The 27,971-nt window shown below is 46.5% G+C and overlaps 1 protein-coding gene across 1 annotated transcript in view; it reads left to right on the forward strand.

The window, feature by feature from the left end:
• HUNK (hormonally up-regulated Neu-associated kinase) overlaps nucleotides 1-27,971 on the forward strand; it is a 98,686-nt gene that overhangs the window by 43,140 nt on the left and 27,575 nt on the right. The window contains exons 3-5 of the mRNA XM_032393298.1: nucleotides 9,487-9,542; nucleotides 14,578-14,713; nucleotides 27,155-27,282. Of these exons, the coding sequence (XP_032249189.1) occupies nucleotides 9,487-9,542; nucleotides 14,578-14,713; nucleotides 27,155-27,282 (320 nt within the window). The remainder of the gene's footprint in view (nucleotides 1-9,486; nucleotides 9,543-14,577; nucleotides 14,714-27,154; nucleotides 27,283-27,971) is intronic.

The following is a 27,971-nucleotide window of genomic DNA, read 5'->3' on the forward strand; positions in this document are numbered from 1 at the left end:
TGTTTTGATAGCAAAGACGGTGTGCTTTTCTTCCTCTGATCTCTGGCGTTCTACTTCTTCCTCTCTCCTTGGAAAGAGATTCGTCAGCCCGAAATGGCAGAGGCTCAGAACTTTTAAAATTAGAGAAGATGGGAAACCTGGAGGAGTTCTTCGTGTTTCTGTCTAGCAATCATGTTAATGAGTGCCAGTGCGCGGGACGTCGGGGGTTAGGTGGGGGAGACGTCACATGAGGATGTTTGTTCGGAAGAGACTCATGGGTGACTTTAGCTGAATGACTTGTCTTTTTCCCAGATTTTATAGCGCCAATTTTTAGCATACTTGACCCAGCTTACCGCGGGAATACTCTTCAGTGTAGCCCCTCTCTATGGTGGAAATTTCTCTCCTATATGCTGCAGAGATGGAATGGACTTTCATAATTATTTTGAAGTTAGATTTTGCAAATGAGTAAGAGAGTATAGTATTTCAGGGGAGGCCCGGAGTCACTCGTTGGGAAGATTTCTGAGCAAATAGATTGGATCATCCAAAAGGATTTAGGGTGAGTTTTGGTGGCTGTGTATATACAGTGATTTAAAGGGCTTTCAGTTATGTGTGTCGGAGGATGCTCTAAATGCGAAGTTCCTGATTAGGCTCATACTATATCCTTGTGTCCTATCAGCTTAATGCCTGGCAAAGCCTTCATTTCCTGTGACACAAAATCTAAATATTTAATTATGTACTCAGAACTACTGAAATATCATTTAAAGGAAGCAAATCTTGAAAACTCATGTAAATATTGTAAGTGGAAAGAGAAAAAAGGAAACCAAAGCTCTGTCTAGCAGATTCCCTGAGCTGGCAGAGAAATTCGTCTTAAACTGGACCTGCCAGGACCTTTGTGTCTTTGGCTCTAATAGGGCCGTGGCTTTTACAAAAGTAGAGTATGGTCTCGTTTCTTCATTACCCTGTGTTAGGATTGCCTGAGGTACTCCACATTTAAGATACGAGGTTTTTGTTTTTTTTGTTTTTTTCTTTTTTCTCTCAAACGTGCTCACCCAGCGCGATGCCAAAACCTGATGATTTGCCTATTGTCGATGGAACGTTGACTCTTAACATCGATTGGTGAAAAGTGTGATTATACCGAGAGGCTAATTTGAGATTCATCTGTTCATTCAAAATAACAAAGTCCAATCAAACCGTACAGACAAAACATCACAGGATAACACAATACCGCCCTCCCTAAGCAGGAAGAGACAAGCCTTGGGGCCCTGCGGGACCAGGACGGAGAGACACATGATCAAAGGGAGTGCGAGCCTGTATTTGGACGAACGTCCACGCCACCGCTCCCAAGGCCATGACCTTACTCATTCATCAATATTGGGAAAGGGCCTTCTGTGCTCAAGAGGAATGCAGTGGACGAGAAGGAGCGCTTCTTTGTTCTCTTGGGCCTGACAAGAAGCACTGGTAGGGTCTTAAGTTCTTTTAACTCTTAGGTTTTCTTGGAGAGGGGAGGGAGGAGAAGGCGGATGAGAAGGGGTAACTTCTGCTCACATCCAGGAACTGTTTGGGATCCCAGGGCCTTCTGCTGAGAGAGAGCACCTATCTGGAGGCGCCCGTGATATATATCAAAGGTTTTGTGTTTCAGCTGGGTTTAGAAAATACGATTGGAAATATGAGATTTCACAAAGCTCTAACGCAGCAGCTTTGTGGAGTGGGGTATCCAGCGGTCAGCGGTGTTGATTCTGAAGCCAGACCGCCCGCATCCACGTGCTGGTTCTGCCACTTAAAAGCTGCATCAGGCAAATCACTCAGGCTTTCGTGCCTCCCCACACAATAGGGATAATGGATTATCCACTTCACGTGGTTGTTGTGAAGATTGAATGAGTCGATTTGTGTGAAGTGTCAAAACTGAGACAGTAAGTACTGAGCACGTGTTTACTCTCATTAGTTCTGAGCCCATCTCATTCATTCCGTGCCTGGGAAACCGAAGCTCGCGTTTTGTGTGCTCAAGGCCTCACGGATATCCTGGGCTTATACTCATCCCGCTCATCCTTCAGGTCCTCGCTCTAAGCTCACCTCCTCCAGGCGGCTCTCCAGGCTAGGCCCCCCTGGTCATAGACTCACACTGCATTTCTGCTTTGCTTTCCGAGCACTTTTCGAATGAGAACTGACTTTGTTTGATATCTGTTTTCTGCACAGGCCACGAGCGAGCTCAGCATCGAGCCCGGTAGGCACACAGCAAGACTTTGTTGAATGCATGAAGGGGAAGTTGAATGAGCACAGCTAGTGTTAGGGTTGGCCCTTGGATGGAAGCGTTCTGGTAGCCAGCTCCGTGTTCGTTCTGGAATATTCCATTCTGTCCCTGGAATTTCGGGGGAGTTTCTTCATTGACTTAGTACCAATTTGTTTATTTTTCAGGTCACAATCTGTAGAGTGGCATCTTTTTAGTGACTGAACAGTTCTTTCATTTTATAAACAGTTCATTTCTGGAGCACTGTAGGAGCTCAATAAAAGGTTTCATTTGGAATATATGAATCAGGTACATGCTTAACAAATTATTCTCCTGTTTTTTCAAAATGCCCATATTGTAAGTAAATCAGTGATTAAAAAATCATTTGCTTTTCATACAGTGCTTTTAGAGATAAACCTAACCCAAAAAAACCCTCTTGTTTCCTGCAAGATGCTGATGGCCTTGGGGAGTTATGTGCTTTTCTTGGATGCTTTATTCTTAGCTTATTGCTAAAATCCATCTCCACAGGCCCAAATTTCTCCTCCAGGCCTAATCCTGTCTGAGTTTGCTCTGGACACCCTCTGGGCTCCTGCTTCCTGATCTTTCATTTGAGGGCTGATGGCCCCCAGTGCTGTTTGCTTATCACCTGATTAATGACCCGTTCAAGCCTTTTCTGGGCTCTGCAATGCACTTGTCTTAGCACCTTTATTATCCTCGGCTCCAGCCTCTCACCTCGTCTCTGCTAGCGGTTAGTTAGCTTCGTGGTTAGCCTCCGAGCGGCCACCAAATGCTTGGGCACATTTTCCCACTTCCTCCTGCTCAGGGCCTGCCAGGCGGCTACTCTTGGGATGCCGTTTTTCGCACCAGAATCAGGCTCGACGTTTAAATGACTTGCCCAGGGCCACAGGCTGGTCAGTTAGAGAGCCTGTCTGTCCTTGTCCCCAGCTGCTGGGTCTTGCCCTGAGACTGTGCTCAGTGCCTCTGCCCCGGGTCTTCCTGGCTCCTCCGCGGCTCACACCGCCTGCTTTCCGCGGCCTTGAACCCCGGCTGCGCCTTGCGCTCAGTTCTTCACTCTAATCTTCCGTCTCCACCCGAGGGGCATGCACTCTGGGGTCCCTTCGTCTAGGCCTGAGGTTTGTTAGGGGCCCGACCTTTCCTTCGCTCCCATCCCAGTGTTCACATGCACACTCACACACACACACCCACATACACATGTGTGCACGCACACACACGTGCACATGTGCAGCCCACCCCACCCATATACACACATGCACGCACACGCATGCAAGCACACACTCTCGCATACATGCATGCACACACAGGCACGCACGCACGCACATGCACACTCGCGCTCTACGCTTCCCCAGTACTGCTCCCGGATGCAGTTGTTTTGAAGGCGCCCAGCAGCTGCTTCCCCTCCCCTCACCCCCTGAGCACCGGGCCCCGTATATTTGTTATGGCAGCGGGGTCCTCCCTGACACACACCCCTCTGTCTGGGAGGGCTGTGACTGGAGTTCTTGGTGGCTAGCCTCCAAACCTTAGAGATTCCATCATTCAAGAAACGCAAGGAGAGTGTGGGTGAATGAGTAGGTGCGGGGGGGCGGAGGGGTGTGCTTGGTAGCCTGTGGGTGAGCCTTTAATTGTTAGTCCTGTTGGAGCTTGTTCTTTTGAAATAAACTAGAACAAAGGGCTGGTGCTTAGGGCTTTCCCCCTTGGGTCCTCTCAGTCTCTGGAGAAACACCCACCAACCTCGCCCAGTCTCCCCCTTCCCGAAGCACAATACACCCAGGTACCCAAGGTCAGGTCTGCAGAGCGCTGTGAAGAGAGACCCTTGGGCATTTCTCCCAGAACTGCCCAGTTTCCAGAGAAGACTCTGCGCCTGAACCCTGGGAGGCCTTTTCTGGGCTGGCTCCCTCCTTTGTTCCCAAGACACATGGTAATTTCCTTTAGTAAATTCCCAAGACACATGCACCCCCCCCCACCCGCCCCAGCATTGGCCAGGTAACCCGATCCTCTGGTGCCCCCTTATATTAGGGCACGCCCTGTCCCCTTTCTTGCTTGTCCTGACTCCTCTTTGAAGCTCCTTTGGCCAAGGAAAAAGCTGTTTCCCCCCATCCAGGGGCCTTTTTCTTCCCTTCCCTTTTTTTCCTGTGTTACAAGTTTACTCTGAACTTCCAGTCTGCCTGCCACAAGGAGAAACTCCTCACACTGCAGGACCGTGGGAAGAGCCTCCTACTTCTCTCTCCCCTCTATAAAGTGATTAATCTGATCCAGGAGCATTACTGTGAAATTGAGTATTGCCTCCATCAAGTGCGAACCAGTCAGCTGTCCAGAACCTCCCTTCCCCTATGTCAAATCTGACACTTAACAGAGCCAAATATTTTGTTCTTGGTGGTGAAACTAGTGTAAGTACAGTGCTTTTCGCATGGACCACGGGGAGGTTTTCTGGATAACAGAGGCCTACCAGTATTTTCTTGATACGCTCACACTAAAACCTTGTGAATAGATTCATCCCTCTTTTATTATTCAAAGAGGTGTCTCTCAGTTCTGTGGTCTCTTGGGAATATTTTGTGGCCTCTTTGGTCATTGTCGATTAGCTGGGCAGAGGCTCTGAGTGGCCCACTGTGCTGAATGGGACTCATAATTAATTTCAGGGGTAAGGATGCTCCCTCGGCAGTGAACATCCTGGGTGAGGCCACTTGATTGTAGCCATAACATTCCTAGGACTGATCTCCTAGGAAGGGGAAAAAATCCCAAAAGCTACTTTTAAAGAATTAATAAACTTTATTTTTTACAGCCGTTTTAGGGGTTACAGAAAAATGTGCTGAAACTGTCCAGTTCCCACATGCCTTCCCATCCCCCCTTCCACATTGTTTTCCCTGTTAATATCTTGTTAATAGCGCAGGACATTTGTTAGGATTGATGAACCGATACTGATACATCATTAGTAACTAAGGTCCACAGTTTACATTAGGGCTCGCTCCAGTGGTGTATAGTTCTGTGGGTTTTGACAAATGCATGATGTCAGTATCATAAAGAATAATTTCACCACCTATATAAAAAAAATATGCTCCACCTATTCAACCTCCTCCTCCTCCCTCAGGCTGTCAGGGATCTTGTTACTGTCTCCAGAGTTTTGTCTTTTCCAGAGCATCTATGGTTGGAATTACACAGTGTGTAGCCTTTTCAGACCGGCTTCTTTCACTTAGAAACATGCATTTGGGGCACCTGGGTGGCTCAGTCGGTTAAGCGTCTGCTTTTGGCTCAGGTCATGATCCCAGGGTCCTGGGATCGAGTCCCGCATTGGGCTCCCTGCTCAGCGGGGAGCCTGCTTCTCCCTCTGCCCTTGCTCCTCCCTCCCTGCTCATGCTCTCTCTCTCTGTCAAATAAATAAATAAAATCTTTAAAAAAAAAAAGAAAAGAAACATGCATTTGGCTTCCTCCTTGGCTTTTCATGACTTGATAGCTCATTTCTTCTCATTGCTGAAGAACATTCCATTGTCTGGGTGGACCACCGTTTGTTTACCCATTCACCTACTGGACAGGTTGGTTGCTTCCAAGTTTTGGCAATTATGAATAAAGCTGCTAGGAACATTTATGTCCACACATTTTTGACTCTTTTGAGCAAATACCTAGGCAAAAAGGACTTCTAAAAATATGATTTTAAAGCCTTTCTTCCTAACGAGTCAGAAGGAAAATGTTGTCCCCCTCCTTCCAGATATCTTTCGAAAGACAAGGCAGGAGGTGGAACTAGATGAAGCCAAAAGCAGTCGAATGTTCCTTTAATTTGGGTGGATTAGGTTCACTCATCTCCTGGACAGAGACTAATGGAGCTCACCTTTAACTAGTCATGGAATCTTTAGGCAGTTAGATTGGTTATTGCTGAAATCTTTTAGACACATTGACAGAAGGGTCATACAGGGGCAAACAACCGGTGAACAGGTTTGTTCTGAGCATTTGCCTCGGGGGCTAGAGTAGGTTACTATGGGATGCGGTGGGTGAAAATGAAAACCGATTTCATTTTTTTCATTTTGCCTAATAATTACATTTTATACTTCCTCCCCTGGTTTTATGACATTTTCCCGATTTCCCAAAAGTGGGCATTTTTTTTTCTTTTGCATTTTTTCTTATTTTTAGTCTCCCATTTATATCATTCTTCTAATCATTGTGGTTGTTCTCTAGGCTTTTATGGTCCCAGAATTATCCAGCTTAGCTTTATAATTCTTGGCAATTGCTTTCTTATACCTCACTTCTTTAAATTGTTTTTCTCCATAGTGTATGTTCTGAACCAAATTTCTCCTTCAGTGCCTTAGTGTGGCTTCCATTCTTTCCAGGGAAGGAGGTTTAATTTCGCTAGAAACAAACTGTGGCCTTCCTTTAGATTTAAATAGCATTGCTGCTTTATAATCAGTTTTCACAGGGTAACAGTTTGGGCTATTGCTGGCCCACTGTTTTGTGTGCGCATGCAGGTTTTTTGGAATTACCGTATATGCTTGAATATAAGGTCAGATTAGAGCATGTCCTGGTTCTCCTCCGAAAAGAGGAAGTGTCTCACCTGGACTCACTTATGACTCAGGGAGCTCGAGAAACCTCCCAAGGAAATGGATAGAAGGGGAGGCCGGGACGTTTTACATGGCTTTAATAATAACTTCTAGCGATATGACCTCACCATTATGAGGGCTTGGGAGACAACTCTAAAAACAATTCACTGAGTGGTTAATTTATATAGAGATTTTAAATGGGCGCTTATTAGTTACATGGCTTGTGATAAGATTACCAGCAAGAGATTTAAAAAGTGTTTTGTGACAAACATCCAGTCAACTTTAAGATCATGCTATTCTGGTAATACGGCACGAAGACTGTCAGCCTCGTCCTGGCTGTGACAAATTTCAGTGACACTGTTTCATGAACTGTGAAGGTGTGGGAATAATATTTCTAAAGTTAATGTTATGGCATATGCTCTTAAACATGATAGTGCAGCTTTGTAGATAGTCGTTTGATCATTCCATTGCATTTTAAAAATTTATATACTTTTGTTTTCCAAAAAGCCTTTACTGAGGGACAGAGTCTTCCCATTGGAAAAATGAGGGGAAGATTATTGTATATTTGGGGTCATCCTGCATTTGGACATACATGATACCCTTTAAAGGCTGACGTAGTTTTTGTTTTGTTTTTTTAAAGATTTTTATTTATTTATTTGACAGAGAGAGACAGCGAGAGAGAGAACACAAGCAGGGGGAGTGGGAGAGGGAGAAGCAGGCTTCCCGCAGAGCGGGGAGCCCGATGCGGGGCTCGATCCCAGGACCCTGGGATCATGACCTGAGCCGAAGGCAGACGCTTAACGACTGAGCCACCCAGGCGCCCCAAGGCTGACATAGTTTATAATAATAGTCTGTGTATTGTTTCAGCTGGATCCAAGTGAAAGGATCCAGTTCTTCCTCCCACCTCCCAGTTGGTGGGTGCATGTGGATTGGGGGATATCCATATTCCCTAGCTGCAAGTTTCAACTCAGACCTCCTTGCTCATCCAAGTGTCCAGCCCTAACACTACCAGCCGCCTTCCAATTTTGAAAGATATTGGACGCTTTTTAAAAGAGCTCACCTTTTTCTGCACTTGACTTCTTCCTATCTTGAAATGCTTCCCAATGCTTCCCTTCCTTGTTCCTGGGACAGCAGTGTCCCCGACTTCCCTCCTCTCCCCCACATTCTCTCCCTGGGCAATCTCATGTCCTTTCCAGACTCAGCTTCCCCTCCCCGCCATACTGAAGTTGAAAATTGGTAGTTTGCAGGCCATGTCTTGCCAGCAAGGTTGGCCCATGCAGCGGTGGTTATTACTGTTTTGAAATGTGAATTTGTTGCCAGCGTTTAAAAATTGGGATAAAATCCAGATTTCTAGTTCCTCTTGGAGAAGAGGATGAGCTGGTACGGCTGGGACCGAGCTGTGAGCATCTGTCCCCGTGAAATGGGACACTGCTCTCCATTTACTAAAAGCCCTAGCAACTGCTCCCTTTTGTCTCACACTTTGATGTAGTGTTGTTTGCTTATCATGATTTCACTATTCTGTTCTCTTCAGTAGAGATATGAGGAAAAAGGATTTCTTTTGCCTGTGCCTCTGTTCAAAAGTGGGAAAAATAAAAAAAACTGGACCAAAAATGCTGTGTGTTTCAAAACCGTGGAAGGGAACATGGTGTGTGTGTGTGTTTGTAAGAGAAGAACGTTCTTATAGATCTAATACTCAAGGTGTGTCTGAGTTGACAGCTTAAAGATGCTTATTCTGTAATCATCAACTTAGATGGTTTTGATGACCAAATGTATACTTTTGCCCACGTTTTTTTCTTCTGAAATCCAGAACGATCTCTTTGGTAATGTAGATTCATTTGTATTTACTGAGTACCTGGGATGTGCAAAGGTCCTGGGGGTGCAGTGGTAAGCAGGGCCGCCATGTTCCCTGCTGCCATCTTTCCTGCCGGCTAGGAGCTTACAGTCGGCTCGCACAGATCCTACAGGCACCCCACATTCAGCATGAACCTGAGTGCAATTCTCCCTTCCACTCTTCAAGTCCCCTCAGTGTCAATGATCAGAGTCACCCACAGATTGATTAACAATCTTCATTCCATCTGCAAACTTAATTCCTTTTGAGTATGTAACATTAACATTCACTCGGTTGTAATACCAGGCATTAGGAGCCAACATCTTTGGAGTCCGTTTTTCTTCCCACCATGATATCTGCTTGCTTAAATGGATGATCACCTGCCAATTTGTGGATGACACTCGGGCTCCATGCATGGAGTTTGAAGGACTGATAAATTATGTTAGCTTTCATTTTTTTTTTTTTTTTTTTTTTTTTTTTTTTTTTTGGCTGCTTCCTCGAGTCTGTTCCTTCCCCCGGCTGGTGTTGCTCACCAGCTCACAAACACGTGGCCACATTTGTATTTCCCTACCTGTTTGGGCAGCGCCTGTCTTGAATGATTCTTCCATTCTCTCCCAACCCCGTTTATTTAAATTCCAAGTTTCAGCTTTGATCCCACTCCTTCCGGAAACTTCTCAGGATGTGTTCTGCCCTCAGTGCTCTCTGTTTTTCTGAAATCCTTTGGCTTTTTCAGTCTGCAGCAATTAATTGTATCATATTTATAAATATTTACTTATCGATTGTGGAGTTTTGGCAGGAAGCTTTTGGGCTGGTTCAAAGTAGCTCTCAAACAGTTCGTTTGCCTTCAGAAGCGAAATGTCATTCCACGATTTCAAATGCCTATCTGAAATGTTCTGTGGTTTTGTTTATTTCAGGGACTTGAAGATAGAAAATTTGCTACTAGATGAAGACAATAACATCAAGCTGATTGGTATGACTTTTTTTTTTTTTAAGCAAGATTATCCTTTAAGTGTTGTGTTGTCAATTCTCAGTTATTTATTGCTGGATTATTGACTTTGAAAATTATTCATGGTCTATTTCTAATCCCAGACAATACTCTAGGCCACCTCCTTTTACTTCCAATATTTAATAATGGTTTTGAAAATGAAAATTAATTTTAATAATAAACATAATTAGGAAGGTAGAAATACTGTAAAGTGACCATAAAATTAATTTCGCAGCTACAAATAAGTATTGGTTGGTTACGTGTTCTGTGGATTATTCAAACTTCAGCTTTGCATAAACTCAAGTGGATCCTAATTTTTATAGGGGTTATTTTTATTTTGGTTAACCATAAAACTTCTTAAAAATAGTGGAAAATAGTTTAGTTCAGAAGTCCTACTCTTAGCTTAGCCATGGCTTAATTCCCTTTCCGTGAATATCAGAGCGCTGAAGTCAAAGGGAACCCAGCTAACCTTCCGTTTTTATTATAATCTTTATCGAAGCCCCATTGTATAATTGTGCAGAGAGAAATCCCCACAGAGGGATAATTTAGAAGGAAGGTAATCAGAAGGAAGTTCCAGGATAGAGTGAGTCATAATTGGTTCATAATTCAGGGTCCATAAGCGAGTTCACTCCATGACTCATTTTCTAGAAGAATTCCTTTTTGTTTGCCTGTATGATTGCTCTTGGCAAAAGTCTCATGGCATCATTTTTACACCCAGATGTGAGCATCATCATTGGTTCCTCTCTTTTCTTTCTTTTTCCCACCTCAGGTGGAAGTAATTTTTTCCATCTCAATGGCTTGAAAAAGGCTTTATATTAGGAGAAAGGAGAAGGATCAATAGAACGTTGTGAATTTAACTCTCCTACCCGAGAAGGAAATTTTGTTTGGCAACTACTAAAAACCATCTCTAGACTCTCTGAAACATGTCATTCAAATAACCAGTTAGATTCTCTGGCTCCCAAAACCGGACTCCTTGGCTGGCTGATTAAGCACCGCCGACAGGTGTTAATGAACGAACGTACCGATCCTTAGAAAACTAACAAGAGGAAACCATTTTTTTTTTTTTAATTTCCCTCAAAAGATTTTAAAGATCAGATGCTTTAAAATGGACAATTCAAAGAATATTCTTTTTATCCTGTCATTTCACTGTCGTGTTTCGGTTGTCCCGAGGGCCAAATACAGAGGCATAAAACAAGACAGACGTTGAAATGCCTGTAGGATGTCTTACTGGTCCTGGTTTCCGGGATCTGTGTCATTAGACAAAGGCCCGTCCTGGTGGGGGGCGAGGAATGGAGGAAAGAAGATTGTTGAGATTCTCTGGCAGGCTGACCTGTAACTTGTCTTCAGAAAACGTGGAGGTGACAGAGACAGGGTTGCCCTAATGGCAACAGATTGTAAGAAAACAGGCCACATGAAGGCCGGTTGTCCATTATAGTAAAAGTTCAAATAATTCAATTATTTGACTTAATTCCCCTGTGCACCATCCAGACTGAGGCTGAAGCAGGTCACCAGGGCGTGGGTTCCGTCTCCTAACCTGGTGCTGCTCCTGTTGCCCCTTTCCTTCCCTCTTGCCTCCCTTCCTCTTGGGCCTTGCTCTCTCCTTCTTCCCAAGCTATAGCCCTAGACGATCATGTATGACACTAGAAATGTACTGTGGAATGAACAGTGTTGAAAAGCACAGCTCTTTGTATTGGTTAGAAGTGTGCTCAGAAGATTCTGGAAGAACCAATCTCTGTAAACAGTGGATTCGTTTCTAAGTAGCTCACAGATTGGCCACCTGACAATCCGTCTTAGAGAGGACCTGTGCCAATAAGAGGAAGACATGCTCTCCATACGTGAGAGCCCACAGTTCCCCTTGAGGAGAGCGGGATGGTGGCTCTTTGGATTCACATGCCTCAGAGTCTCCTCCGCTCAACATGGCGGCCACTGGATCGGCACCCAAACCCGGGACACCAAGTGGGTTCTGTCAGAAATGAGGTATCAGAGACCACAGTTTCCAAGACTGCTGGCAAGGAGGCTCTGATCATTGGATTTCCCGTTATTTGAACTTTTTATGTGGCTCCCAGTTCCCTCATGACCAGCATAAACCAAAAGGCCTACCTCACACCTGAAATCCAAAGAGACATTATAGTACCAGAGAGGACAACTGGGAATTGCCTTGTGTTTACCAATATCCGATTTTCCCCATTTTTTCCAGTGGGTCAATCACGAAGCTAGTGGTGGGCGCTGGACGGAGGGAAGACCCAGGGTCTTGTGCGTTTTCTTGCCCCTGGGTCGGGCCATTTGGATCCAATGTTTCTATGACTGTCTTTTTGCAACTTGAAAACTCTTTGAACCTTTTCTTCAAAGGAATTACCTAGTTATTTTTCAAAGATGGATTATAGCTATTTCCATTTCCTCCTATAATAGTTTTCCTTCTTTGGAATAATTTGATTTAAGTAAATTTACTTAAGCCTGGTCCGCCATGTTTCAAATAAACTAGAGCTAACTGGGAATAAGATCTGATTTAATCAAGATTTTTTTTCCCCCTTTCAGAAAAAGCGGTCTGATGTTTGATCGTTTAGAACAGTTTTGTACTTCAGTTTCCCACAGCAGCGTTCCCTGGGGCATTTTGTGAGATTCATTTTGCGGCTCTCTGAGGATAGTGGGCTTCTCTATTTACCAGATCTAATTGGGGCAGACCTGGGTAACACCCCGGGAAGCGGACTTCTCTCTAATTTCACCGTTCTAATTATAGGCACGTGTGTAACATTTTAATAATTACCCTTATGGGTGTGAAAAGGACCGGTTATTTCTCTACAATATATTTTAAATGAAACCCTTCTGGTGAGGTCAACATTAAGTCATTTAAAATGCAGATCTTCTCTCCTTCCTCACCAGATCAGCTGCTAATTTAACTTCTTGAAACTGTGCTTGAGACAAGGCAAGGCACTGTGTTCTCCAGCTTGCCTGGAAGCAGGGAGGGGCAGGGTGGGGGGGTGGTGGTGGCAGGATAGAGGGTGGGGGGGTGACCTGGTCTCTTATCTCGCCCTGCCCTCTTGGTGTCCAGCAGTTCTTAACAGACCCCAGTCCAGGAGTGGAGGGAGCGACCTGAAGGAGGCAGTCCTTTGCTGTGAATGGCACCCCGCTGAGATTAGACACAGAGTCTTTATTTAATGTCAGAAATCTAGAGAGAACTTTACGGGACTCCTAGGAGATCGGGCCTCTAAAGTGACTGCGAAACTTCCCTTTAAATGTTGCCCCCCAAACAATGTAATCTTTATTCCATGGTGCTCTTTATGCATTTGTTGTTTTATTAAAATTCCTTTAGGATGATTTGCAGACCCAACATACTTAAGCAACCATCCAATTTCAAGCACGCTATGATTTTTCCTCTTACAAAAATATTCGCCCTCCCCCTTTTTTCCTGTGTCAGCGATCTACAGGGGTCTGAGAGGTTGAGAACAGGGGCCCTCAGATCCTTTGGCACAGAGATCTGCTCTCTGTAGGGGCCTTCTTGGGCAGGTTATGTGGGACCCACTGGTGTGGACTGGGGGGGAGGGGCGTAGGGGGGAGGAAACAGGGGCTGGGTGGGGGGGAAGAGTAGGGAGCAAAAGGAAGTTACGAGAAAAAAAACATGGAATCATAAAAAAACAAAAGCAAAGGAAGAGTCACATGTGTGCACATGCAGCATCCCCTGGTGGTTTGCCAATCCCTCGGGTAGGTTCTGGTTCTCCATCTCCAAGCCCAGAGCCTTGAAGAGTTTTTGGAGCTCTGTCTTGGGGAGGGGGCTCTGTTTGGGAAAGCTCCTTCACGACACAGTCTCAGCCAGCGACTGTGGGGAGAATTTCTAGTGGTGCATCTTGACCCGTGGTGTGAGTCACTTGATGGACTTAGAGTCAACTTCACGCCCTGTCCTGTGTTTCTCTGTTCCCGAGCTTTCCTGAGCGCTTATAGCGGTCAGGCGCTTGCAAGTGGAGGCACATTAGTCCAGGAGAAAACACAGTAATGAAAGCAGGTCTAAATCCTACCGGTTGAGAAAGGACAAGGGTTTTGTTCAAGACATGGAGCCAGCCTCTGCCCACTGGGCCCTGTGGGCAGAGTCTCCTGTTTGGGGGACGAGAACCGTAATACTCACGTTGAAGTTCAAAGGAGAAGCGATGATCTGAATTCTGGGGATCAGCAAAGATTGAGGAAAGATATCAGATGGGGACAGAACGCTGACAACTCTGATTACCTGTCAGTTGCAGTATCCTGAGGATCAAAAAAGTAAACAGGAAAGAAAAGGTGTACTGGACCCAGCGAGCTTTGGATGCATCGGGCTCTTCTTTGCTTTTCCCATTTGCCTTCGTCATCCAAGAACAAGGCAACGCTAGGAGGTCGCTTAGTCCAGTTCTCATTGCTGTCTTCCTGACGTTAGAGTTCCAGCCAACATTCAGCATTGTCTAAATGGTCAGGGGTATAGTTTTCCCTCTTCCAATCCCCACACTTCGCTACATGCACCGGGAGCATTTTTAAAAGACTTGCATGAAATTAAAACACTGAGCCGGAAAATGTCAAGTCTACATGGGGGGATCGCATGTCACCTGGGGTGACGCTGACCCTAGCCAGAGGAAACGGATCTTCCATCAGTGTTTCCCCACGTGACCTCTTGGAAGCCAGATTGCTGACTCCGAGGCCTCTGCTCGTTCTCTCTTCCTGCCTTTAGTCCTAGAAAGCGAAGCCTCTCTTTTTCCTGGATGACTCATTTGTAAGGTTTGATGAAAATATGTTTTGGTTCAACATACTTTTAGCTCTAGCTGGATTTTACAGTGAGGCCTGATATAAAATGTTTCCAGGCTCGAGACCCCATATCCAGAGGTTATGGTCTGCAGCTGCTTGGTGCTCCTTTGGGATGCTAAATGATGTGTCAGCCCGAGAGAATGTTTCCTTTCCTGCTGCCCTCTGGTTGTTAGTTTTTTGGGGTTTTTTGTTTTTTTTTTCCTTCTTCTGTTTCACAGTTTTCTAATTTGGAGCTGGTTTTGTCTTCCCCTGTTTGCAGACTTTGGTTTGAGCAACTGCGCGGGGATCCTGGGCCACTCCGACCCGTTCAGCACACAGTGTGGCAGCCCAGCCTACGCCGCACCTGAACTTCTCGCCAGGAAGAAATATGGCCCCAAAATCGATGTCTGGTCCATGTGAGTGATGGAGCTTATAAAAGGGAACTGGCGTGTCCGCTCTCCCTTTCTTATGAAATAACCTTTGAGTATTCGATGACAAGGGTGTTGTATTACCGGCTCTGGGATAGATATCCGGCGATTCTTTGGAGCCTGGCTTTCCATTTCTGTTCCTTCTGGTCGGTTCTCCACAGACCACCAGAGAGGCTTTTGCCAAAATTCCTTCCGTTGCTGGGGAGACAAGAAAACAAAGTCCTGAGCTCACGGAACTCACATTCTGGTTTCACGAGTCACTCCTGTGGTTCCCCTGCTTAAAATTGTCCTGCAGCTTTCCTTTGGTTCCAGAAGAAAGCCGCATGTGTCTCCTACCCCACCCTCCGCTCTCGATTCCTCAGGCACGTTGGCCTCTGTTTCATCTTTCCCACCTCTGGGCTTTGCACCTGCTCTTTCCTGGGTCTGGAATGCCATTTCCTGGCTCTTCAGGTGGCCTGTCCACTCCCACATTCCAGTTTTAATCCAGTGCCCCCCCTGCAGAATGCATCGCTGAGTTCCCTGTCAGAAAGGCCCCCACGATTCTGTCTCCTCACCCTTGCAAATCCCTCGCTAGCACCCATGGCGGCCTGACATTTTATGGCTTGTGAATCCATTTAGTGTGTGTCTCCCTAGTCGGGAAGGATGCTGCGGGAGGATGGGGACCTTATGGGTCTGCTTCGCCAGTGTCCCGCACAGGGTGGGCCACCAGGGGCAAACCCAGTCACCACTGAAGGGATGAGTTGGGGGTCGCTGCAGTGTTCCTGAGTCCGGATCCCCACGGTCCCCACGCTGAGTGAGCCCCTCAGCATCAGGTGTGAATGGGACGGGGAGCCGTGCAGGGTCCTGGATTCTGGGGTAGGGACCGAGTTCCTCACTGAGGGGAAGTGGGCTGCAGACAGAGAGTGGGCTCCTGATTAAGATGGAATTTGGCGATGAGGACAGCTCATTTGAGCCCAGAATGTGTTGATTCGGTACATTTCTGGAATTGCCCTGCTTCTCTCCCTTCTTGCTACACATCCCTCGTCCAGACTGGAGAAAAGCTAACATTTGCCGCATGCTTGGTGTATGGCATGCACCATGGCACTTAATTTTCACGGTAACCCAGTGAAACTGTTACTCTCTGGTATCCCCATTTTATGGGAGAAGAAACCCATCACAAGAGACATTAAGAAAATTTCTTAAGGTCACGGGGCTACTAAGTGGTGGAGCTGGGGTTTGAACCAGGCAAACTCCAGGGTCTCAAGATAAAGGACTGAATCCTGAGCCTGGCCGCATTGCCTCGTGGGAAGCCATTCTCCACATCCGTTCTCTAGTGGGCTCCATGTTGTTTCCTATCCCTTGCATGTTCTGTTCCCTCACCCAGGGATTCTTGTCCCTGCTCCTGTACACCTTCTCTTTCCCTCTTCTTTTCTGGGATTCCACTTCCCCTGGGCAGCCCTCTCTGCCTCCTATAGGCTGACTGGGAGCCTCTGGTGTTCCTGCGCCCCGCTCCGCGGGCTCTCACCCCATAGTCACGGCTCCCCTGCCCGAAGCCCTGCTCTGCAGGCCGATGGGGCAGGACAGCGGGCGCAGAGCCGGGGCTAGAGAAAGGAGGGAGGGGAGGGAGGGACAGAAGCTACAGGGTCAGGGGCTACCGTTGGCAGAGGAAGCAAACAGAGCCAGGGAACCCCGAGGGAGGGTCTAGAAGGGAAGGGAGCTCAGGAGGTTCCAGTGGGAGGTGAGGGGAACTGGAGCCCAGCATGAGATGCTGAGGATAAGAGAATTCCTGGGACGTGGGCGCAGCTGGTCACAGGTTAGTGGGGAGTCAGCTTCCGTTCCTGGGGAGGGCTGAGTGCTCTGCGTTAATTATCCCCTTTGATCCACAGGACAGCCAGTGAGGCTCTCTCGTGCCCATTTTACAGAGTAAGTGGTGGAGATGCACTTTGCACTCACGGCTCTTCAGCCAGAAGCCTGAGCTCCCGGTGACTTTCCCGACCCCTCAAGAGGAGGTGTGGTTAGGGCTACAGCTGGAGTGCTTATGGCCCCTGGGGGAGGGTGCTGGGGGGCCCCCAGAGTGGGTGGGAGTGGTAGCAGGAAGCCCCGGCAGAGGAAGCCTTCTCCTCGAGGTTCCCTGGGTCGTTTGGCCAGCATTGTTGATTCACAGGCTCTTTATTCTGGGCCCAGAGGGCCTCAGAATCCTTCTTAACACAGCCATCAGAAAGCACTGCCAATGGATCAGAGTCGATACTTGAGGTGAAATCCATTCTTGGTCCCTTTCAATGCTTAAGAATTCTCACACATGTCTGGTGCATGTAAATACTTACTGAGGGATGAATATAAATGTTAGAGTCTATAATCACCTTCTCTCCTTAACAGTTAGGGAACTCACTTATGCTAAATGGAGAGCTATACAAGGGACCATTTGTGCACCAAAAAAAAAAATAATAATAATAAAAAATAAATAAATAAAAAGGCTATGGAGCATAGAGAGCCTGAAAAGCCAAGAGGTTCAGAAGCGTGATTTAGCTGGTGGGGTGGGAGGCGTAATGACCATGGGGAAGAGAAGCCGGCAGCTGGAGAGCAGGCCCTGCTCTCCCGGGGACCGAAGGATAAGTGTCATCACGAGTTGTCATGGTGACAAGGCTCAGCCTAGGAAGGGGGACCTTTCCACTCCATGGCTGGCAACGCAGGCAGCTCCTCACCGTCTAGAAGTGTTGGTAGAAGGGAGGAGCCTTGTGGATTGTCAGAGCCGCAGGGGAGGTCCTGGGCACGTTTCACCTGCGTGGAACCTCTCTCTCGACCCCTTGTGCTGACTGTAGGGTGGGAAGAAATCATTTCTCCTGTCTGGGGAAATCCAAGGGGAAATGGGAAGCACCAGCTGCAAAAGGCAGCACCGCCTGAGGGTCAGGTGTAAGCTCACACTTTGTCCCTGGCCCTCCTGTCAAGTCCCTGGACTTGGGAAAGAAATCCACAGTTAGGGACCCCAGGTGCTCTATTTCTCAGTTTTGGGGACCCCATGATTCTCTCGTCAGGCTCTCGTCAGGCCTCACTCTTAGTCCTGGTGCCAGAGAGTAATGTATGGGAAAGTCTTTGACAAACAGTAACACACCATACACACCTTGGTCTTTTCAGTTGATTGTGGCATCGCTCTGGAGGCTGATGGGGGATCTCTAGGTAGACCAGAAACTCCGTGTGCTAGTGCCCCGTGGTGGGGAGTTGTGGTAGAGATTCTCACCCTGTTTAGCCATGAAGCACCCTGTTTTATTCTAATAAATGAAGCTTCCCTGGAGCAAGATTGGTTAGCTGACCCTGGAACATTCTCTAGGGGATGAGGCCACAGGACCCATGCCTAATTCACAGGGATGGCATCAATTAGGCCCCTTTTAAAAGCTGCTATTGATAAAGCTTAAAAAGCAAAAAGAGGCCACGTGAGGAACAGATAGCTTACCAGCAATTTGTTCATTCGGCAGATATGTGCTGAGCCAGGCGCTGTGCCGAATTCTGAGTGCACAGCAGGGAGTAAAATAGCCAAGCAGCCTTGGTCGGTCCTTGCTCCCGCCAAGATCATTACTAATGCTCACGTACCTCGGACTGAGTGACAGGCAGTGTTCCAGGGGCTTTGCAAGTATTAACTCATCTTGTCTGCCTAACAACCCTTCAAGGGAGTGCTCTGTGATCCCACTTTACAGATAAGGAAACTGAGGCCCGAAGAATCTTGGGCCCTCACCCAAGTGGCACTGATAGGGGGTATAGAGCCAGGATGTGACCAAGCTGGCTTGATCTAGAGTTTGTCTTAAATCGTCACTCTTTACTGCTTCTACTTCTACTGTGTTGTGCTTCCTCTCCTGGGGTTTCCATTCTAGTGGGGCAGACGGTTTTTAAACAAGCTGTAAGCTGGGTGTGGGAACGGCTATGGAGGAAATGGGTGGGATGCAGTGAACGAGGATGGGGGTGGCCTCCAGAGGAGGAAATCTCAAAGCCAAATCCTTAGGATGAGTAGAACTGAACTCTGGGGAGAGGGAGGTGTCAGGAGGGAAGGCCTGAGACACAGGGAACAGGATGTGGCAAGGCCGGGGTGGGGGTGGGGTGGGGTGGGGAGGTGTGGGAAGGGGTTTGGGTTTCACCCTAAAGGTTATAAGAAGCCACTGGAAAATTATAAGCAGGTGGGTAACAACATGTTATGGATTGAATTGGGTTCTCCTCCCGAATGATATGCCGGAGTCCTAACCTCCAGTGTCTCAGGATGTGATGTTATTTGGAGAGAAGGTCTTTACAGGGGTAACCCAGTGCAAATGAGGCCATAAAATCCAGTATGACAGATGTCTTTATAAAGGGGGGAAATTGGGACACAGAGAGACACAGGGAGAACGCCGTGTGGGGCTGAAGGCAGAGCTCATGGTGCTGCATCTCCGAGGTAAGGAACACGAGATTGCCAGAAACCACCAGCAGCTCTGGGAGCAGCATGGAACAGGTCCTCCCTCCCAGCCCTCAGGAAGAACCAACCCTGCCGACTCTCTCGGCTTGGACTTCGAGCCTCCAGAACTGTGAGAAAATCAATTTCTGTTGTTTAAGCTCTGGAATCTCGGGAAAGGCCAGAAGTAAACTGATGAGTAAAAACTCTCCACTCCAGATCCCAAGAGCCATTCTCCTTCCCAGGAAGTATGAAGTGTGAAGTGATTCCTGTCTTGAATCAAGTTCACTAACAGACGAATAAAGTAGACTAACGGAATTCTTGGTCATCGCTTACCCAACGGAGCGTAAGCCTCCATCAGCCACCCAGTCACCATGGTTCGATGTAAATCCAAATTCTCAAGCATTGCTGCTCCCTGTAGGTAAGAAGTTACTGGCTGTATGAAAACCAGAAACAAAGAAAGCCACAAAATACGCAGAATTTCCTTCACGCAATGGTGGAAGAGTCCCCCGGGAGTAAGAGACGGCGAGCCCTCGTGCACAAACGCTTTTCGAGAAGCGTCTGCATCATGTTTACTAACCTTTCAGTGGGCAAAGCAGCCTGCATGGCCAACCTGGAATCAAGGGGAGAGAAAGAAATTTCCACCCTGTGATGGGGGGAGTGGTAAGGAATGTGTGGGCTTTGGGTTTTTGTTTTGTTTTGTCTTGCAATCGAACACACTTACCTACTGCTATGGACTGAATTGAAGCCCCGCAAAATCCATACGTTGAAGCCCTAATTCCCCAGCGTGACATAATTGGAAGTGGCGCCTTTGTGAGGTCATGAGGGTGGAGTGCCCATAATGGGATAAGGGTTCTTCTAAGGAGAGAGATTCCGGAGAGCTTGCTTGCTCTCCGACAGTGAGGACAAAGCCCGAAGGTGACTGCAAACCAGGAAGAGAGCTCACCACAGCCCGGCCATGTTGGCACCCTGCTCTCAGACTCGGGCTGCAGAACCGTGAGAAAACGTCTGTTGGCTGAGCCACCCCATCTGTGGTATTCTGTCATGGTGGCCTGAGCCGACTAAGACACCTACTTACCTACGCGTGTTACCTGTAAATAATTCCGACGTGTCGGGAGGCACAGCTGCAGAGCCGGGTCATTTCAAGAAGCCATCAGAGGAGAGCTTAATCTGCTTCTGAGGCATAAAGTGGAGTTTGCCAGGTGGAGGAGAGGAGAGGAAGATTTCCAGGCAGAGGGAACAGCATATGCAGAGTCTTGAACGTATGAAAACCTGATTACTATCATTTTCGATCCTGGAGAAAATGAAAAACTTCAGAACCTTCTTTAAGAGATTAATTTTCCAGCGCTTTGGGGTGTTGTGTCTGAGATACTGGTCAGGTTTCTGTTTGGTGCCCACGACTTTGCTGGCAGAATTGGAAATGGAAAACCCAAAGAGAATTTAATTTAAAAGGCCGTTTAAGGAAGAAAGCGAAAATGGAACCAATTTTCTTTCAGGGTCAGACATTGGTATTATAAAACATCCCTTTTTATCGTTCTGAAACCACAGAATGAAGAATTCACTTCTCAAATCAAAAGGAAACTTCTGCCTCCGGAGGTTTGGACCTTGAGGGATGGATGGGGCCTTTCTCCAAGACTTCTGGGACTGACTTGGGAAGAAAACCAGCTTGTCACTCGCGGAAACCTTTGGAAGGAGAGCTCTTTCCACGAATGGGGCCCCCAGGGCCCTCCTCCTCTAGTGAATCAGGCATTAACAATGTCAGTAGGAAATGGTGTATGCTGTCTTGGGGCTTTTCCACTATTTTCAGTGGTCTTCATTTTCATATACGAATATCTTTCAAATCATTCGCGTCTTACCTTTAATCGAGATGACTGGAATATGTCCATCTCCAGTGAACTTTGAGATATCAGACATGAAACCAAAAGTGTTCATTCCGTAGTAGTGAACCGTTTTTATGGTTAACTGACTTTTCCTCAGAGTGGAATATATGCTGATTAAAAAAAAACAAACAAACACTAATGCAGATGTACTTTTTACAGAATAAAAATTAACTTTATTTTCAGAATATTACTGTGCTCTTTTGAGAACTTTGGTGAATCTCTAAGAGTAAGGAAAACAGAAATTGAGAGTCCTATCCCCAAAACATTGGAAATGCTATATCGTTTCAACCAAAGCTGCTCTTTGCTCTCCTGGGAGTACCTGGGGTGGGTGAAGCATTTATGTGAAGACCTGGTGCCTGGTGGAGGGTCGTGTACAACACACCCAGACCACCATCCCAGTCTCACTGAATCTCTTTTCACTTAGTGGGAAAAAATCTCTCCCCAGTGCTGTCCCTTCGGGTAGACAGGTTGGCTGAGGCGAGCCATCTTGTTTGCAGCCCTGCTCAGGCATTTAGACCTTAGACTCTGTTTTGTAAAAATACTACCAGATACCACCAGCTACTGCAGTGGTCAAATGGGGAAGAATAGCATTTTCTCTCCATTTATACCCCCTCAAAATGGCAGGAGAAGGAGGTGGAAACAGGAGACCTATGATTTCTTTTGGGTAGCTTAGGGCTTTTGACTTTTAACAGAGAGATTTCCTTTAGCTTCTGAGGTTTTTCAGTTATAAAATCTCAGACTTTTTTTTTTTTTTTTTGTAGCTAGCCTGTGCATTTAAAAATAGAAGAGGGGAAGGAGGAAGGGAAAAGGAAGAAAAAGTCTTAAAATCCACAAGAAGGTAATTTCGTGTGGAACACAGTCCATTTTAAGGAGTGGTCATGAAGTTTGAGATTTTCCAAATGGACAGATCTGTTCCCACTCTACTTTCGAGACTTTATTTATTTTTTAAGATTTTATGTATTTATTTGATACAGAGATAGAGAGAGAGAAAGAGAGAGAGGGCGAGCACAAGCAGGGAGAACAGCAGGCAGAGGGAGAGGGAAAAGCAGACTCCCTGCTGAGCAAGGAGCCCGACTTGGGACTCGATCCCAGGACCCTGGGTTCATGACCTGAGCCGAAGGCAGATGCTCAATAACTGATTGGGCCACCCAGGCGCCCCTCCTTTCAAGACTTTAAATCAGAAGTTGTATTGAAAGTTGGTGCTGAAAGATGGAAAGATGTTGCTTTTAGGCAGAGAGTTATTTTTAATTTTTTGGAGGCAGTTCCTTTCTTGAAGAATCATACAGAAGCCAGGTGTGTCAGCTGGAGGTTCTCTCAGCTTCACTCTGTTATAAACTGGGCAGTTCCCGAGGATGCTGCTCACCGGCTCTTTGGGAACAGTAGCCAGACACCCCCAGGGACCAGCCCAGCTCTGTCCCTTACTTTGTCCCTGTGTCCTGCTAAAGGTGCTGCCTGACTTCTCCAGGACGGTCTGGCCCTCTGTTTTTCCTCTCTTGGATGATGGGTGACACTCCAGCTTTTCCTCCTGGGAGTATCTCATTATCTGACAAAACATGACGACCGTCATTGGGCTTCCTGACGTAATCCCAAAGATTCCAAATTTATATTTCATGGGGCCCCATCCCCTCATCTTCCTGCTTTTCTTCATTGTCACCTTATCTTTCCCTTTTGACGCCAGCATATTCCACGCTGGCCAGTACCTTTGGGTTTTCTATCATCCAGTAATTGACCGAGCCTTCTTTCTTTCTGTTTGGAAAAACCCCCATCGTGTTTGTTTGTTGTGTCCTTCATTCCAGTCTCTCATCCCTTTTTTTCTCGATTTGTAATTCGGGGCGCCTGGGTGGCTCAGTTGGTTAAGCGTCTGACTCTTGGTTTCGGTTCAGGTCATGATCTCAAGGTCATGGGATTGAGCCCCATGTCAGGCTCTGCACTCAGGGTGGAGTCTGCTTGAGATTCTCTCTCCCTCCCCCTCTGCCCCTCCCCGCTCGTGCTCTCTAATAAATAAATTTAAAAATCTTAAACAAAAAAACTATTTGTGATTCCTGGGGGCCCCATGTCTGCCATGGAGATGTTAGAAAGTCCCTGGACCATATTTCAAAAGACACATCAGGAAATTCTGAACATATCTTGAGACTCCTACTAATTCTATGGGATTACAGAGGTTTATAAACTGCATTCCACATTTTTCCCTTGGTATTCTCACATACTTCTGAAATGTCAGAGGGATGAGATTTCTCTTTATCCTGATATTAAACATGTATGAAAAGCCTGGGGAGAGGAATGAAGACACTCGATCTGGTTTCTTCATAAAATCTCCTGGAACGGGATGACTCTTCACATAGATTTCCATTATTATTTGATAACAGGATACAGTTGTTGTATAATAATTGTAGCTTTGTATCTGTGGTTTTTTAAAGTTTAGTGATGAAGCAGCTGACATTTCTCAGGCACTGAGTCTGTACCGACCCAGGATCTAGTACTTTCTGCGGCTTAGTTCATTTGACCCTCATATAACGAGAGGTAGGTACTGTTGTTACCCATGTTTTGTAGAGAGATCCTGGATGAGACAGCAGGGTCCTCTTTAACGACTTGCGACTGTTTTTGCTGACGATAAACCTCTCCAAGCGAAATGAAATTCTGGAGTCAGTTTGGTAAAATAATCGGTTTTTATAAAAACCACTTGCTCCATCCTGGTTGGAGTACTCTGCACAGGATCACCAGCACTGTCTTTAAAACAAGCATCGGTTACGTTGATCTGTGGTCCCAGACAGATAACGGAGAAAGGCAGTGATCAGAATGTCATCTTTTGAGGCCAGCTGGTGGCGAGGAGATGTCTCAAAGACGCCTTGAAGAAAGAAACTTCCATAAAGGTTTCAGAGTTGGTCCTCCGGCCTCATATTACAGATTACATCCTTCAGTTGGATTTCCTGCCATGACTGTAATGTCCTACCCCTACAGCATGTGGCACGATTTTATGCATCCCACCAGTGACAGGAAGCTCTGTGTCCCCTGAAGACAAAGGCAAATAGAAAAGGTCATAGGACACTATTCTTCAAACTGAAGTATTATATACTCTTCTTGAAAAGGAAGAACATTCTTGGTAACCCCTGGTGTTGACTTTAGTTATTTTTATTTAAATTTTGCTTAATGTACATGAATGTAAAATTAAACTCCTTTTATGTATGGCCCTGTACAAATTAAAACCCAAAACTAATTTATAAGTTAAATATAACCAAGACTGAAAGAATCCCCAAATATTCAGATTAGCAGCATTAGTTGGGTGCCATGGCTTCTGCTTCATGAGAATGGAATTGCTCTAAGGGGTCTGGGCATACTTCTCCTTCCTAGGCACAGGTGCTCTGAGCTGGTCGGCCCATTGCCATGTGATCACTCAATTCTCCCCCCCATTTTCACCCTTCCAGTGGCTTTCAAACCTGACCTTGCATCTGAAGCACCTGGAGGGCTTGTGAAAACCCAGATTGTGGAGCCCTACCCCCAAAGATTCTGATTCCGTGATTTTGGGGCGGGGCCCAAGAATTTGCAGATCCAGCATTTCCAGGTGATGCTGCACACTTTGGGAACCACCCCAAAGTCCATTTCTGTTCCTTTCTTATTAGCCTGTGACAATAAGAGTGCTATATTTTGGCAAAGGTTGTGTGTTGGTAAACACAAATGCAAAAGCAAGCACCGAAATCCAGTGTGTACTTGGTTATATGGTGGCTGTCCAATGGCCCTGGTTGCGGCTTGTAGGATGTTTTAGTATATCGGCAAAAGAAACTCAAAAATAGAACTGCTGAACCCCTGAAGACGTGTCCTATGTACTTCAGTTTGAGAAACAGTGTATGGTTGGGTATTATAAAACATTTACCTGTGGGAGGAGGGAAATGATACTGTGTAAGAACGAGGCTCTTCAGCTGTAGGTGTGAATGTTACGACCAAGACAAAGGTGCCCAGAAGCGAGCAGGGACAGAGAAGACTGGTCTTGTTCCACAACCAAAGGGGAGAAGAGAGAGACCATGGCCTAGTATGGGGATGCCTTCCTCGTGCCTAGAGTTGCCCTAAATGGAATGAGCTGCATTGGGGAGGTTGGTAACCATTGTCTTGAAGGTGGTTCAGGAGCCCCTAAGAACTTTGTGGATGTTCTGGGAGGGTTTCCTATTACAAACACCATGTGTCCAAGACCCCTTTGAATGCAGAAATTCTACAACTGGGAGGGTGGGGGGTTGCTTCTTAGTTTTCTCTCTTGTTGGTCTCCAAGAACCCTCCCAGCCAGGATGTTTAGCTTTGGCTCAAACATATCCACAATGCAGCATCGCATGGTAGGTTCCCAAACGCGTTACCAGCCCTAGTGCTCCATCTCTCCGCCCCTCCCAGCTTCTTCAGTTCTGTCACTGTTCCCACCATTCGTCCTGCTTTCCAGGTTTGTGGACAACTTGGCACAGCTCCTTCCGATGTCTATTACTTACTAGCCTGTCTCTCTCTGGCCTGCCATCCCTCTCACTCAGCCTCCAATAGCAGCGTGCTGATTTACTGCCCCAAGCTCCTGCTCCCTGTTCTGAGTCCCTTAAAGCCACTTAATACCAGATGACCGCTCCCCAAATATTTTGGCCGCAGAACTTGTATTCACCCAACATCTGTTCTTGTCCTGGGGAATGCGTTCTACCAAACACACAGGGAAATGCTCCTGTAAATGGCTCTGCATATGCCTGGTTCATTCTCCTCTCCGTATCTCGTCTGCCCAGCTTATCATCCCCATCCCAAAGACGTAGTAGAACCTTGCACTTAGATACTCGCCCCTCCCCCCCAGAGGCCACCTGTCTTCAAGTACTTACTACAGACTTTTTTCTCCCTTAATTGAACGCCTCTGTGGTTGGAAGCAGCCAAGTTCATTTCTTAAACCCCCTGCATTTGCCGCTACTTGAAAAGATTGTGCTTAGTCGTCTGTTGACTCGTTGACTGTCTGTCCCCACAGTCCAAGATGGCAGGGCTTTGTCTGGTTCACCCCTGCCCAGCACCTATACCACTGCCCGGGGTGGGGAGCCAGCCAGCAAGTGTCTGTGGCCTGAATGTTTAGGTATCTGTCTCCATAACTCCGCTGTGAGTTACAGAGGAGGCACCGGATCTTAGAGTTATGTCTGCAATTTGAGAATGATTTCTGGCTGGAGTCCGTGGGCTCTGTACCTGTCGTGATCCGGGACACTGTAATTCACAGGCGCCTCAGTGGAACTGGGCCCCAAGGGTCTTAATTTCAATCAGTCTCACTGGATTTGTTTTGACTGGAAATCCTATTGCCTGTTTTTAAAACATATTCCCTCGGGCACATTTGAACACTTGAGACCTCTTGGCAGACAGGCGTTTCATCCCCATCAGGAAATCTCATCAAGATGATATTAGGTTTGCGCATCAGGAAAATAAAAGTCCTCCAAGAAGATGTTGCAGTTCGCTAGGTTGGCTTTGGGTATAAGCAGTTAAGCCCATTCAGAAGGTATTCCGACCACATCTGAGCTACGGGGCCAGGGCTGGGGGTGCAGAATCTCACAATGAACAATAATATAAAAAATAAGGGTGGGAAGGAGACACCTCCCCCAACCGCCCCCTGGGGAATTCTCTAGTTATAGGCACAAACAGAATTCAAGGGAAAAGCAACAGGCCAGTTTTGGGGATGTGACTTCGAAGGACTGACAGGTAATCAGACCTGCCAGCCAGGCTGTGGCTTGCCTCCCTGTGCAGGGTCTTGCCCTTTATTTTTTTGTCTAGCTTCCTCCAGGTTCCACCTTATAAGCCATCCTTGGAAGACCACATAATGGCAAGACTACTTTTACTCAAGGCTCCTAGCATGCTCCTGGTATTTTTCACAGAATTTGGTCTGGACTTCCTTCCAGAAGGAAGGACATGGTTTCCCTTCTTTAGGGGGTAGCTCTTGAAGTTCCTTAGACTCCTTTGATCTCCACAGTCCATTGTCCAAGTCTTCACAGGCAAGCTTTTACCCATGCCTTTCACTTTTGCTCCTTCACTATGGTGCTGAGTTTTCTAGAAAGAAGGCCTCTTGAGGTCAGCATGAAAGTGCCAGGGCTGAAGCTTCGCCAAGCCCATGCCCTATTTGTCTTCCTCTCCCGGGGGCCCCATTCTGGGCTCATGCTTTGGTGTGTCTCTTTTCAGAGGTGTGAACATGTATGCCATGTTGACTGGGACCCTGCCTTTCACGGTGGAGCCTTTTAGCCTGAGGGCTTTGTACCAGAAGATGGTGGACAAGGAAATGAACCCCCTCCCCACCCAGCTCTCCACAGGTAAGGTGCCCGCTGCTCTGGATTCTGGGTTCCAGGACTTGTATGCCTACCAGGTTTGGTCCATCCATGAAGCAGTATTCGCTTTGCAGAAATGGTATTAGGCCTTGTCCTAGGATTAAACTATGACTCAGGTGTGGTTGAGTTTCCCATGGCTAAGCAACCATTCATCTCACCTTGGTCCTTTTCTTTTTCATTATAACTCTGAACCCCTAACTTCCTCCTTCTGCACAAAACACACGCATTGAAAGGATCTTGGAAAAATAATTGCAGTCTTGATTGTTTTAAAGCTCACCATATTATAATGTTGACTTTGAAAAAAAGCATTTATAATCACATTTCTATTGTGCTTTCCTCAGTCAATTCACTGTAAAGGAATATTACTTTTATTCAAGTTTGGTCTGTGATTTGTTTTGCTATTTGAGGTTTGAGCCTGTCAAAAGCTTTTAAATATATGTAGTTTCAGTTACTTGATTAGACTGAATCATCAGGTGTGTTTGGCAAGTATTCTCAAACTTCAGGTGGTTCACGTTTCAGTAAACAGGTCACACTAAGATTTGGTTTCAGACCCAGTAAATTAGCACAATTTGTTCTTTTGTTTGGGTCACAATTCACTTCAAGTTCCTGGCTTCGGGTTGGCCCTGGCAATTATTTAATTGGCTCCTTAGAATAAACTCAGCTTCAGCTCCACT

Source organism: Phoca vitulina, unplaced genomic scaffold (genome assembly GCF_004348235.1).
Source record: "Phoca vitulina isolate PV1807 unplaced genomic scaffold, GSC_HSeal_1.0 scaffold72, whole genome shotgun sequence".
NCBI classification, from domain to species: Eukaryota; Metazoa; Chordata; class Mammalia; order Carnivora; family Phocidae; genus Phoca; species Phoca vitulina.